Source organism: Equus quagga, chromosome 6, assembly GCF_021613505.1.
Source record: "Equus quagga isolate Etosha38 chromosome 6, UCLA_HA_Equagga_1.0, whole genome shotgun sequence".
Classification (NCBI taxonomy): Eukaryota; Metazoa; Chordata; class Mammalia; order Perissodactyla; family Equidae; genus Equus; species Equus quagga.
The window spans coordinates 110,020,839-110,035,367 of NC_060272.1; the positions used below are offsets into that span (position 1 = coordinate 110,020,839).

At 35.6% G+C, this 14,529-nt stretch overlaps 1 protein-coding gene across 1 annotated transcript in view; it reads right to left on the bottom strand.

The window, feature by feature from the left end:
• Positions 1 to 4,207: 4,207 nt before the first annotated feature.
• PTPRD (protein tyrosine phosphatase receptor type D) overlaps positions 4,208 to 14,529 on the bottom strand; it is a 297,200-nt gene continuing 286,878 nt past the window's right edge. The window contains exons 31-33 of the mRNA XM_046663898.1: positions 12,871 to 13,025; positions 9,770 to 9,905; positions 4,208 to 7,898 (exon numbers count right to left, since the gene is read on the bottom strand). Of these exons, the coding sequence (XP_046519854.1) occupies positions 7,830 to 7,898; positions 9,770 to 9,905; positions 12,871 to 13,025 (360 nt within the window). The 3' untranslated portion in view covers positions 4,208 to 7,829. The remainder of the gene's footprint in view (positions 7,899 to 9,769; positions 9,906 to 12,870; positions 13,026 to 14,529) is intronic.

The window sequence follows — 14,529 nt, forward strand, 5'->3', positions numbered from 1 at the left end:
GACCTGTCTACATTCCATGTCCCCTAAATCCAGTTCCATAGGGTACCTCTAACCTTGTTCAACTCAACCTTGAATTTTGTTGCTTCTTGGCAACTGAGTCCAAAATGTTTCAGGTAGTCACTGACTCTCTTTTTTAATGACAAAGATATATTTATAATGATAAGATTGTCAATGTATATTCCCATTCATGAGATTTTAGGCTACTATAATCCTAGAATCTAGATCTCAATAATATCTATGAGTCCTTCCAATTATCTTTCACACGAAGAAATGAGGCTCAGAGAGATTATGTGACTTTCCCAAACTACAAAGTGAGTGGCAGAGTTGAGACTAGATACTAGACCCTTTTCCACTTTGTATTTCCTTACATTTCAGTACACTGGGTTCCCTGGTCTCCCTGCAGTCTCCCATGCCTTCAGTGAGTGACCTTCAGCAAGTTATATGATCTTTCTGTGCCAGAGGCTAATTAGTGCTCCAAGAAGGTTGCAGTGGTCCACTTCCCAATATTGTGAGGAAAATAATTAATAGCTATAAAACACTCTGCAATACATAGCACTATACAAACGTCAACATGGCACAACCAAGTCTATTTCACAGTAATTAACTTGGCATCCAATAAGGGAGAAATCAGTAGAGCAATTCCCGATTGCTTTGCAGAAATGACCATTCTTCTGTATCTTAAAAGAGTGTCCCACAGCCAGGAAAAAGATTCAAACTATGCATGTGATTTTTTCACAAGATGTTTTGTAGATGACTACTGTTTTTCTTCTTTAATATTATTCTTTAAGACATGTTGAGTCTTTTTAATGGGAAAGTGGAAATGCTGAGTTTTATCAACAATGAGCATAAGTCCTCCATGAATCATAAATATTACGCATATTATATAAATTGTTTCTAATTTGTGTAATAAATCTGTAATTTCATCTCCATTTTATAGATGAGAAAATCAACTTAGAAGATTAAATAACTTGATTAGGACCAATTCAGTTAATAAATGATGAAGGTCAAATTTTAACCCAAGTCTCTTTGATTCCAAGGTTTTGTTTTTCTTCCTGATACATGACATTGTTGTAATCAATAGGCTTTGCACTTTCAGTTGATTTTCTAGAAATGAGATAAACCCAGCACCAATCCATCCATATTCTCATGCTTGTCTGTCTTGGTAGCCAATGATACATGCTTTCAACTTGCTGGATAGGCTGGCAACACAATCCAGGACCATGAGGCACACTTAAATGCTTCTAACCTATATACAGTTCAAACCCAAGATTTTATTATCTTTAGAAGTCTAATCCAAAGTAAAAGTCACTATATCCCATTTGTCCCTTTTATTTCCAGTCCCAGTAGGGAAAAAATGTATTGATAATACAGAACTGGAGAGACCAAAATAATTTTGGTTGCACGAAAATTTAACAATTATTTCTGCACTAAATTTTAGCAACACTGAATGGCTCACCAGGTTATGAGTGAGTAATCCTTACCCATATAAACATTCTATGAAACTGCACGTCATTCCCAGGATCTCCTGTGGTCTAACAGTGGACTGGATCCTGTACATTGACAAACACTGCTATAATCAACTAAACAATTGACCACAGTTGATTTTAAATTTTTTAATCAATTATTTTAACTCTGAGAGAAGTGTTTTAAAATCTCCCATTATGATTGTAGATATGTATGTAACTCTATTTTGTTCACTGAGTTTTTGCTGTCTATATTTTGAGGCCATACAAACAGAATTGTTACTTCTTCCTGGTGCATTGAAGCTTTTTTCATCAAGAATTGACTCATTAGCATTTGGTAATGCTATAGCTGAAATTAATTTAATTCTGCATTGCTTTCTTTTGGTTATGTTTGCATGGTATATTTCTGGCCATTCTTTTACTTTTAACATTCTTATATTTTTGCAAGCACTATATGTCTGGATTGACAATCTACATCTTTAAGCTGTATATACTTTATTTACATTTAATGTAATTATTGGTTTTTTTCTGTTTAAATCTATCATATATTATTTGCTATTGTCCCACCTCTCCTAGGTTCCTTTTTCTCTCCATTCTTGCCTTTTTAAATAGATTTTTAATTATTATTCCATCGTTCTGTACGTTTTAAAGCACTCTTATTCTATTTAAAAATACTTACTGTAAAAATTTTAGATAACGTAGAAATTCTAAGATAATTTTTTGGCAGCGTTATCATTTAGTAATTGATGCATTTCTTTCCAGTCATTTAATTCTTCGTCTTTATGTCGCTACATAATTGCATACCTCCTTTGAAAAATGTATTATATTAGTTTTTCATGTTATCATATATTTTTCCCAAAACTACTTATTGACTAAATGATAATGTGTTACACATGGTATTATGGTGTCTGTATGTATAAAATTTTACACATTTTTTTTCTTTAATCATTTCCTATTACTGAACATTTAGGGTGTTTCCACTTCTTTTTTGCTATTGTAAATAATGATAAAATCTATGATTTCAGATTTCATGGACCTTTGCTTACTATATTATTTCCTTAGAATTTGCAAAACACCTTTTAAAAGTCATAAATACTTCTCAGATTTATAATTTTACAAATTATGATATTTTAATGTATTGAAATTCTAACTTGTGAAGTTTAATCATGAATTAAGTGAGTCCTAAACTATTAGTGAGTTATTATTAATTAATTATTGCTGCATATGTTTATCTGTGTGAAATTAGCTATTTTGTCATCTTCAGCATTCCAACCAGACATCTGTTTAAAATAACGCACCACAATTGTCAGAATATCAGATATGATTCACTTCAAACTTTTTGTCCTGTTTTTCTGGTTAAGGGTTGTGTGATTATGTAATCAATCAACAGGGTAATGGAATCTTAAAAATTAAAGGCCAATTAGATGGACAGGAAGAAAGAAAGAGGAAAAAGAGTCTAATTGTCTATTCACTATTGAGACTTCCAAAATAATGTTTGGATAATGGGATTGTTTCATTCTCTCATCATTTCCACGGCAACAAGTAACATCACCACATATTCCTGTGTTTTGCCTTACCTTAACTCATTAGGTTGATTTGCAGCTAGTTGTTGGTTCCACCAAATTCATTGCAATTTTGCAAGGGGACAGCTACCGTAAATCCTTCTTGATTTGACAAGTCAATGAACACATTCTCTCCTGCCATCCATAATTATGACTCTGAGATGATAACTTATCCCAAGCCACATCAATGAGAGCCAACAAGCATCCATTCTGTTCAAGGACTTCTCTTTGTGTTGTTGGGGAAGAAAACTCTTCCATTTGCCTGATTTGTGGTATTAAGATCCTGAAGCTTCCAAGGACCATAAAGCTTGCTTAAAACTGACAACTAAGAATGCAGAAACCAGGCTAGGAGATGGAGAGAGACATCAATTGCTGAAGACATCACCTGAGCTCTGAATCCAGTTGCACCTGAAGATTGTATATTCCTACTCTTTTAGAGGAGTTCATTGTTAATCTTTTCGTATGCGAGCCAATAAACACTTTTCTTTCTCTGTAGGCCAAGTTAAATTAGACTTTCTGTCTGTCACACTTGAAAGTCCTAACTTCATGGATCCTCTACTTTCCTTCACAGCTCTTCTCAGAGTGTAATTTTATCATTATTTATTTAACATCAGCCTCTCTCCCTAGACTGGTCCCCATGTGAGCAGCAGCAGGATCTCATTTGTTCACAGCTGCATTCCCAATGCTTAGAACAGTTCTGAGAAGTAACATTAAATTGCTGAATAAGCAATGCAAGCCAAGTATTTTCTTAGCCATATTCCCAAAGAGTTTGAGAAGTTAACATTATGGAGCTTTTTTTTGTGTATTTTTATGCGTAGGAGAGATGTCAGTTGTTTCCAGATGATACTTATATATATAATAATGCACTTAAATTTATATAGTCGTCATCTTTCACAGAATTAAAGATGGCCGCGATCTCTAACTTGAACGAAACCAAGGTCTCTTTCTCTGCCGTGTGAACTTGGGCCAACTGTTTCTGTAAGCCTCAGTTTGCCTACCAGTGAAAGGTGCTCACCTCAAGGCGGGCACCTGCAGACAGCAGACTCTCAGTAAGCAGAGTTACTATTGGTACAAAGGAACTGACCAAATAACCAGAAGAGAAGGGGGAACGAATACCATCAGTTCAAAACCAAAATGCTGGAGCGTACAAAAGCAAAGGCCAGGCTGCATAACACTGACATTTTTATTAGAATTCATTTGTAACAAATGGAACTTGTGTCAGCAAAGAACTGATTTTCATACAGACTTCTTTCGCCACCAATGTAACGAAGTAAGAAAATAAAAAGCACGCCTTTCATTCTGTAAAACATTTACGCGTACTACTAATTAGAGGTAATTGTATTTTTTTAACAAGCCATTTTACAAGTTATTTTTTTTTTAATTTTTCAGTCTATGCATCCAAAACGAGAGCAAAGAACACAACTGTTATTATCTTTGTAAAGACACTCCAAGCTTGGATGGCAAAGCCACGTAACGGATGGAGAGGATGGATCTGTAGCCTTCTGATCTCTGCTGGAGTATCAGGGCACCCATAAACCCAAAGGAAACCAAAACCCAAAAAGGACAAAGAAAGGGAACTAAAAATAAAAAGGAGGGACTAAAAGAAAGCAAAACCAAAAATAAACAGGAAAGAAAAAAATCTGTACATTACTGCAGAATTTTTTCCCTTCCTGTTTCCATGTTGTGTTATTTACATACACACAAATGAATTTCTGAAGCAGTTTCTTACAGATGGGTTCAAGTAATAACATTATTGGGTGTAGAATCAATAGGGCAGTGCATAGTACAAAGGTATAGAAAGTGCAAAGTTCCCTAGAGGCCCTTCCCTCCCCTGGCTGTCCTCGCCGTTGTCTAACCATGCAAATCATTTTAAAAAAGAGCTAAAATAAAGTTCTGTACAAATCACTTTTTATATATTTTGATTTTTTTTTACCATTGTAACTAATTACAAAATTATACATAACTACACATACATAGGTAAATAATAGCACCGTACTGGTTATGATGATGAAAATAATTGGAAACTTGAAAGTTTATGGTAATGGTAGATAAAGATTTCCCTGGGAAAATAAAACTAGAACGGTTGTACAGAAAAGCACAGAGTGGAATGCACATCAATGACAGTAAGGGAGTTAGTTCTCGGAACAGCTCCTGAACGATAAGGTACCTGGAATAGTGTCCGCCTCGTTTGTCTATGGTATGCATCCCATTCATTTCTTCTCATGATTTTCTCCTCTTTCCCTTTGCCAAATGGACAGTTTTTGTTTCAGGGAGAGAAACTGCTTCTTGACCAATGGTTCTGGTGTGCAATACACCATCAGATCTTACATGTCCAATATGGGATGTCTGCATGATGCAATGTCTGTCTGACCCCCTTTGTTTCACTAAATGAAAATTACAGCACTGAGTAATCTGGCACTTGGATAAATCTCCGAAGGATACAAACTAAAAGAAAACAACAACAGACCCACATAGTGCACATTCTTCTCTGGTTCTGATGTAGGTTAGAGAGTCTCATTCTGAGGTAGCCTTCTAATACTTTTTTTTTAGTATTATATACTTTTTCTTTTTTTCTTTTCTTTTTTTTTTTTTTTTTTACAAAAGTGCTCAAATATGATGCTTGTTAAGTGTTTGGTCTCTTGGATTTCATTCTGCTAGTGATGGGAAAATGCGGAAAACAAAAATTTCTCTAGGCAGAACAGCAATAAAGCTAAAATTAAACCAAAATATTATACCTATACCAAAACTCTTTAAGAGTTCCTTGGATATTTTGAGGGTTCTTTAAAATCATAGATGCGGCAAACTCATGCCATCATCCATGGCTTCCTATAGAAATCATGTTGGAAAATTTGGGAGAGATATATATTTTTAAATTTCCCCTTTCAGAAAAATCTAATGGAATAGTAAATATATTCCAAAGTTGACAGTGATGTTTGTTACTAAAATAAGTTTGGTGCTGTTACTGAATGTTCTAGAGCAGATTTGGAAGGGATTATAAATAAAACAAGTAGCTTTTCCTGATGTTGACAACTATGAAGGAAGAAGGGCCCTGATTATCCAAGTGCTTTGGGCTGGTACAATCACTAACATCCCCGACTTGGCTGAAAACTAGGAATGCATGTTATTCAAAGAGTTTTTGTACATGTGGTAAACAGATAATGCTTTAATTGAAAGAGTAACATATATGAACAACTAATGGAAAGACGAATCAAAAGCTAAAAAGAAATGCTATTAAAATAGGCATCAATTATAAGGCACTCTAAATGCAAAACTAAAACCAAAAGGAAACAAAGTACAGCACTTCCCAGGAATGCTGTATGCCACAAAATGTTTCTGACGGAACAGAGTAACATGAGTTTGGCTTTGCCCCTGTTACATATCATAAATGCAAATTTCATAGCACATACTATAGACAATATACGATTGAATACACTGTTTTTTAAACAACTTGATAGCTGATATATTACAACATTCTCCCCTCCTAAAGGGATATGCACTGACCTTTCCCACATGCACACCTCTTAGATATTTAATAATTTTTTATTGCACTAGAGTGTTAGAAATATTGAACTTTGTTGGAAGCCTGGCTAACAAAATGGTATTTGTGACTATGAGTAGGTAAGTGGGGGGAGATTGGGTAGGAAATTAGGGGGCGAGGTTTGACAATCACTGATGTGCATTCCTCATTTCCCTTAAAAAACTAAAATTTTGTGATATTAAGAAATACCAATATGTCATAAAATTAATAGCAAATTAAAATAGATGTTTGCAATAGCTTTTCTACCTTAAAAAAAGAAAAGAACTAAATCATGGAAGGACTGAATGATAGCTATATCTATCTTTTTGTGTGGACACACTGTCTATATATACATAGACACCCCAGTAAAATATGGATATATATGTATATATGTTAGCAGCAACTTTATACTTTGCGCCTCCCTGTTGATTCTAAAAACAAAACAAGACAAAACAAAAGTTCTCTTTGATTATTTGAAGACAATGGGTACTTTCTCACCAACCAAAACCAAACAGAAGTGGAAAAGTAATATCTGATGAGACCAATACTGTAGATTAAGAATATTGCACAAAAATGTGCAAATTTTCAAATTATTTGATATTTCTACAGCAAGATATTATAGATAACAGTTCTACAGCTTAAAAAAACCTACAATTTAGAAATAAAAAATGAAGAGTTATGTAACTTTTTTAAAATTCACTTTATCGAATGATACATTTTGTTAAAAAAAAGTTTACACAGTTAAAAATGAAGCACAGGTCAGCAGTATCTTTACAATACTAAAAAACTAAATCAAAGACTTTCTTTTTAAACATTCCCCCCCTTTCCCCCTAAAATGTTATTATGAGCAGTATGGTGGGAAGGGGTGATGTCGAAGCAGAGTCCGTCTTATCATGAGAAGCCGCACCAGCAAACATCTTGCACTGAACTGCAACACTCCAGCAATTTCTCCTGGCGCCTATCAAGCAATCCGGAACAAGATGGTGGTTCTTTGCTGTGATTTCTTCTTCCCTTTATTTTGAATCCTTGAGGTATCTGTAAATAAAATCCTTCAGATGCCTCATCAGTCAGGATTCTCTTGATTAATTTTCAGGTTAGATTATTAAACTGTGAATTCTTGGTCCACCCGGAAGAGTTTGTTTTTAATTTGTTTTGTGTGTAATAGTCCCACTAAGTGGTTGTTAGCTAGAAGTTAAGAAGGACTTCTCAAGTGCCCTGTATGGCTCAGAAGAGACTCCATGGATATTGAAGGGCCTGCAGTAAAAATCCAAAATGGGTCAGGGGTTTCTACGTTGCATAGTGATCAAAGCTGCCCAGATATTCTAGTGCGGCTCGATAGCAGAACTGATACTGATCCTGGAGGACAAAAGCATGGGGAGAAAGAGGAGAAGGGGCCGTGAGTACATTTTAATAGAAAAACGAAAATCACTATTAGGAAACAAAGTCACATCTAGATGGGGGCAAAATCACTACTTTCGTCAATCAATTCAATGCAGTGACCAATTGGTTTGAGTGAGCAATGAACTATTAGCCACATAGTGTGTTTATTAACTTCTAATCGATTCGACTAAAATAGTTTCCCAATTCCAGTAGTGACAGCTCAAGTGAACATCACCTTCTAGAAAGTGTGAATTGTTCTCCAAGTAGTACCAACAATTACCACCAACCGAACATGGCAACTCCTTATATGTCACAGTCGTATTTTACAGTCATCTGCTTATTTGTGATAACGTAACTAATTGTCAGTTTGAATATTTAATAGAGGTTGGTGCAGACACACATTGTCTTGAGGAAAATCTGGGTTCATTTACCTTCTGGGCTATTGCCAACAGAATTTGAATTTGAAAAAAAAAAAAAAGAACAATCTTATCAGACGGTAGACCTTGCTGCCTGAAATCAGAATTACCCACCGTCGTTTCTGACATACTTATATGAGTGAGGGAGGGAGCCAAAAGGTATCTGGGGAGCAACATTAGGCACACAAACCCATTTACACAGGGCGCTGGACCTGCAAGCTTTCTGTCCCCTGAAAATGGTATCAAAAGACTGGCTGTCACGTCAAAAAATACCTGTGCCATTTGGTTGAATTCAGTGTGATTGCTAGTTGTCTGTTCTAGAAAGGCCCACACTAAAATAAAACAGCTTGAAACATGTCCTTTTTCAGACAAGGAAGAACAGTGTCATATTGGAACAAGTCAGGGCATTGTTGGAGAGATGGAAAAATTATAATTTACAGACGAGAAGGGATGAGAGAAAGTAGGATTTTCCCCATAAAAGAAACTTATTTGCAGTAGCCAATGTGGCTGAAAGTACATAGTTTCTATTTTGCTTAAATGTGCATTTTTCTACAATAAAAATGGTAATGCAAAATAAATGGAGTTTGCTTTTCTATCTTGTCACAGTAAGTTGCTTGCCTAAGTGTTAAGGCTTTTTAAACCTCCAATTTCCCTTTGTCACCCCCAACGCCCATTACGTTTGTCAGGCTGACATAATGTTTTGAGTATTGCAAGCCAAATGCTTGCACTATTTTGAAATCAAAGTCTGGAAGATACTGTGGGTGATGAATTCAGGAACACATATAGATCATATACTTTGGTGGCCTTTTGAGGAAGAGAAACACTGTCACTCATATTCATGAAGTCATTCTGAGAAATATGAGAACTTTCATATCAATTCTTGAAATAGAAAATGGGGGACTAATTTCTCTAGAGGTTATCCAAGATCCAAATATTTAAAATGACCATTATTAAGAAATGAAATATAGAGCAGTTGATGTCTAACACCCAGGCATACAGAAAGGGAATGGAGCAGAAAAATGGGCTGAGGGTCTATTATGTATCAGGCATTGTGCTTTTTATATACATTTGTATATAAATATGTGCAATATATATCATATAAATATTGATATAATGAATTCTATGGAATTGCCATTTTCATAGGCCAAAAAGGGTTAAATGGTGACAATTTAACATAGTTCAACCTAATATATAATATCTATATAATCTCACAGAACTTCCAAATCAACTCTAAGACATGGACATTGTTATTCCCATTTAAAGAAGGGAAAAAAGAAGTTCAAAAATATTAAACAATTTAATACTTTTCCTGCAGTATTTTCCTATATTTTGTCTCTGATGTTGAGAGTCTCCAGAATCTAGGAGGTCTTGGTTAATAAAATCTACTGTTTGGCTCTTGAGATGTGACAAACTCATGAAGATTTTTCTCACCTCTGTCTGTACCATGGCCGGTCGTTGTGTTCTTAACATTTTGACAGTCTGGAAGATATCTACAACTCCTTCATATCTCATTCTTTCCAGAACAATGCTTAGTGTTATGAAGACTCCAGTTCTTCCAACGCCCGCACTATCACAATAACAAAGGCAATGTTATTGGATGAGATACTCACAGTCTTGGCCACATTTGCTTGAAGGTGAACATATGTCCACCAGCTGCCATCTGACATCAGGTTCCTCCACAGCAATGTTCAGGAAAATGTGGTGTTGGGTTCATGAAATGATTACTCTTGGGATAATGTGTCATGGTAACATGTGAGGATGAATGTGGAGTAATCAGGATTAAATCTTATAAAATAAAATGACTTAGCTGGGATTAGACACCATTTTGGAAAGGCCTAGGAAACATAAATATCGTCAAATAAATGGATAAAAGGAAAGGTAAATAAAGTATAGGTTAATACTCTTTATGCAGATCCTGAAATTGTAGACTTTGCCTGCGCAATATTTTTAAAGTATGAAATAGTTCAGATAAAGTGAGATAAATGGGGCATCTCCAAGTTTTCTAGTGTATTATTCACTTCTTGTAGCCACTTTCAAATCTGTTCAGGATGTCCCATCACCTAGACATATAGAATCTGTTTCCTCGTATCAAAAATAATGTCTAGATTTGAATAGTTTCCATACCTTCTTATTTATTTATAACAGGTTTTTGATCTGGGATCCTCATTCAGTCTTCAGAAGCGTCTATGAATATCTTCTATAAATGGATTGTGTAAGTGTATATGTTCTGTTTCCCGAAACGTATAACTTTCAACAGATTCTCAAAAGGGTCTCTTAGCTTAAAAAAAATGTTTAAGAGCCACTGAACTATATGGTTATCTACTATTTTTAGATGTTCAGGAGCTAAAACTTCAGGATTCCTTCTACCACGTTAGCGAGGTTTTGAGTTTCTCTGTTTTCTTTATTGTTTTATGATAATTCCAGAATCTTTACTGAAGCAAGAGAAGAAAATTAATTCATAGCTTTTGTGCTCTTAAGAAGTAGGAAAGCATCTGGAAGGTTAGGTAATGAGGAGAAGAGTGAATAATCTGAAAAATTCCTACATTTTTGGATGCTAATTAAACAGCATGTGTAACGCTAGGGTACAGGCTGTAGAAAATGGATGGATTCATTTACTTGGGGATGTAGCTGACAGGCATATATAAATAGCGTGTCCCTTTATAAACTGGGTTTTCTGAAGAGTTCAAACACAAATGTTAAGTGAGGCTTCAAAAGCCACTGGCAGTCCTTACCAAGAGGCTGAGAATGTCCGGGAGCAGCCAAGGCTCTCTGTTAAGATGGAGTAGATGACCTTGAAGGTCCCTTTCAACCTTGAAAATCTCTCTTAATCCCAAGAGACTGTGATTTATGATCTTTTTGAATGGTCCAGGTACTCCACAGTCTATCTTACCTTGATCTGATTGCTCAAAAGTAACAAAATATAGGGTTTCTGGATTTCTACTAGGTGCTTTCAAGACAATAACAGACATTGGACTTATGACTTTTGAATTGATTGACTTTATCATGTTAGTTTAATAAGTTATAAATAAAATAAGTGGTATTTTTAGGATATTCCCAGAAAGATAAAATATCTGGAGATCTTTAAGTATACATATAAGATATGTGACTAACATGCTATAACACTTATAGTAAAAGAGTGTTTAAATCATTTTGCGATGACAAAAGCAACGAGAAGTAACATGCATGCATACACACACACACACACACACACACTTATGTACTTATATTTATGGGAATGCCTAAAGTTAAAAATACATATGAAATATATTCTTTTCTTTATAGCTTATACTGGAAAAGTTTGAATTAGCATTTGGGCAAATTATGTGGGAAATTAAGGAGAATACCCTGGTAATTCAAGTCCAACATATACCATCCACTTTGTTGGAATATTTGAGCCCATGTGTCATTACTACATGCTCTTTGGTTGTCTAGAGCAAAGGATTTTGGATAACTCAACACAAAGCCAATGTGTATAAATAAGCTCTGTTTCTCATATAATATGAAGTCTGTTTCTACATTCACCTATATTTAAATTGCCTGGGAAACAGAGTGTGCTAGAAAGGATCTTAGAGATCAACTAAGATAACTGAGGTTCAGAGAAATTTCCCTGCTGTCATAGAGCTACATGATGACAGAAGTGAAATTAGAACTCAGATATCACGAAGTCCAAGGCTAATATTTCTCCTATTTTAGACCCTGTTTCTCATGTTGCTAAGAACTATAGTTTGGGGGATTTTTATTTTGTAAGCAAAATAAATTTTTTAATAAATTCTCTCAAGATTTTGACCATAAAGAGATTAGGGACTGAGACTTCAAGTTCCTAAAATAAATAAATAAAATTAAGTGCATTCCTTTTGCTGGAAGGTTCTTGCATGGCAACTTCCAAAAGCATTAAATATACAGTGAGTGTCCTTTCTGAACCGTTTACTTGCTGTTTCTATTAACTTCAATGACTTGAATTATAAAATGCTGTGGAAACTATTGAAAATAATTAACTTGAAGGTGCTTCATTTTCTGATATAGCAACGATTTTCAAGCAAATTGCAATTTTAACTGAGGTACCATTCTAATCACTTATCGACTGGCAAGAATTAGTATTGTCATTAAGGCCTGATAACTATTTATGGTTTTCTCAAGAAGACAAACACAGGGAAAGATACAGAAAGTTGGTTATCAGGGTAATGCTACAAAAGCAAAACACCTAAGAAATGATTAACTGAACAAATTATCGTTAGAGGATGTACCAACAGTTCCTCCCAATGTAAAATAGGAAAGGAAAAACACAGTTTGGTTTTTTGTTACAAGAGGTAAAATTTGGGGATAAAAATCTTCCTCCAGTTATTTTCATTTTATGGAAAGAAATAGAAATGAGTCCTTGCTCTAGCTTTTACATGTCTGAGAACAAAATTTCAATTACGCATATGCAGTACAATAAGTTCATACCGACAATGACCAGACAACAATACATATTTTTACAGTTATCTTCACATTAATCAGAAATGGCAACTCAACATTCCTGATTCTTAACTCACCTGCAATGGACTGAAATGGGTCCATCTTGGCCAAACTGCTCTTTTGTTTTATGGACTTGGCCGATGAAGTCAATAAACCCTTCTCCGGACTTTGGCACTCCTTGCTCTGGCCAGTCAGTGAACTGGAACTGCCTCACTGTTCGGGACTGACCGTCCTTTAGAGAGAAAGCCACATAGCCAGCCACATGGAAGGATGCCAGTAAGATTTAGCCAGTGCACAAACCATAACAGCAAGCATGATTTTTTTCCAAAAAGAAAAAAAAAGGGAAGAGAAAGAAACATGGTTTAACCAGAAATTTAGTCACATTCATGTCGTATCTGCTATTAACACTGTCTACCTTCACAGATATTTAAATGGCAAATTTACCTACTCTCAAAACACCCAGTTAAAAACCCAGGTTCTCATGTAGTAAAGAGCCATCTAGCTCCCATATTAGTGAATGCTCTGAGACCCAAAGTTTGCCTTCAAAACCAAAGTGGAACATATATACTCTATTTCAAAGATTTATGAATCCAATCACTTCTTAACATTGAAAAGAACATCTAGGCATGTCATCCAGACCAGAGATTTTGCTATCATCACCATAACTTCACATCTGTTGTGCTTGCTTACTTCTAGCATTGTCAAATGGCAAATAGTGACATTGAAATGATCTGACACAAATTGAGTGGCTGTTGTTAACCTGGATGCCCGACGTCTCAGAAGCATACAATTTCTAACCATGGCAGGGTATGCAGCATGTGTCATGTGACTGATTATGCTGTTGAGCAAGAAGTGAGGCATCCTTCAAGGAGATCAAAGAGATTATGAGCAAATGAATGCTCTATTCTGAAAAAGGACTCTTCCTGGTTGACCATAGGAATTAAGGAGTCTATGGGGCCTTTAACACAGACAAACGAAAAGGCAGAAGGAAAACAAGCCAGATGCAAGAGGAGTCCTTCTAAAGTGATTGGGCAAAATTTTTCTGACTCATGAAGTATAAATGGTTTGAAAAGAAGATACTAAAGTGCTTCTGATTCTTTCTAGGATTTTACAGTGTTTTTGGAAACACAACAAAAGCAGAAGGGACCTTCTGTCTACAGAAGTAGGAATAACAATCATGCCATCAACTTTCTCCCCTGAATCAACAGAGAGAGAGAACATCCAAATTCCAAACTTAGAAGGACTGATCCCATTAGAAAAGGCCCTGCTCCCAGTTAATGCCTCAACTTGTTCCTCTTTCCCATTTTTGTAACATCTCTTTCCATATTAAAGTTCTTTTGGATACAGGTGAGCATGTTCTCAAGATTCTGGCTAAGTAGATAGAGACTCAGTCTTTCTCAGGCATATTGAGAAGAGGGGATGACTCAACTCAAGATGGGTACACATCAACAAGTCTGGTGGGTTCCACAGGAACAGGGTATTTCCTGACTGGCATCATTGGGGATGGAGATAAAACAGGAAGACCACATCAGTTCTGTAAGAATACTGAAGAATATGTAAATAACTGCTGGGCCCCACAGCTAATTTGCGGGTGGTTATCACGGAAGCATGATATACTTTCCTGTTTCTGAAAAAGGTTTGGAAAACACAGGAAGGGAAGCCAGAGGCAAGGTACTGCTTATTTGTCCTCTGAATGTCCTGGGGATTTCATTTCTGACCACAGTGTCTTTAATAGC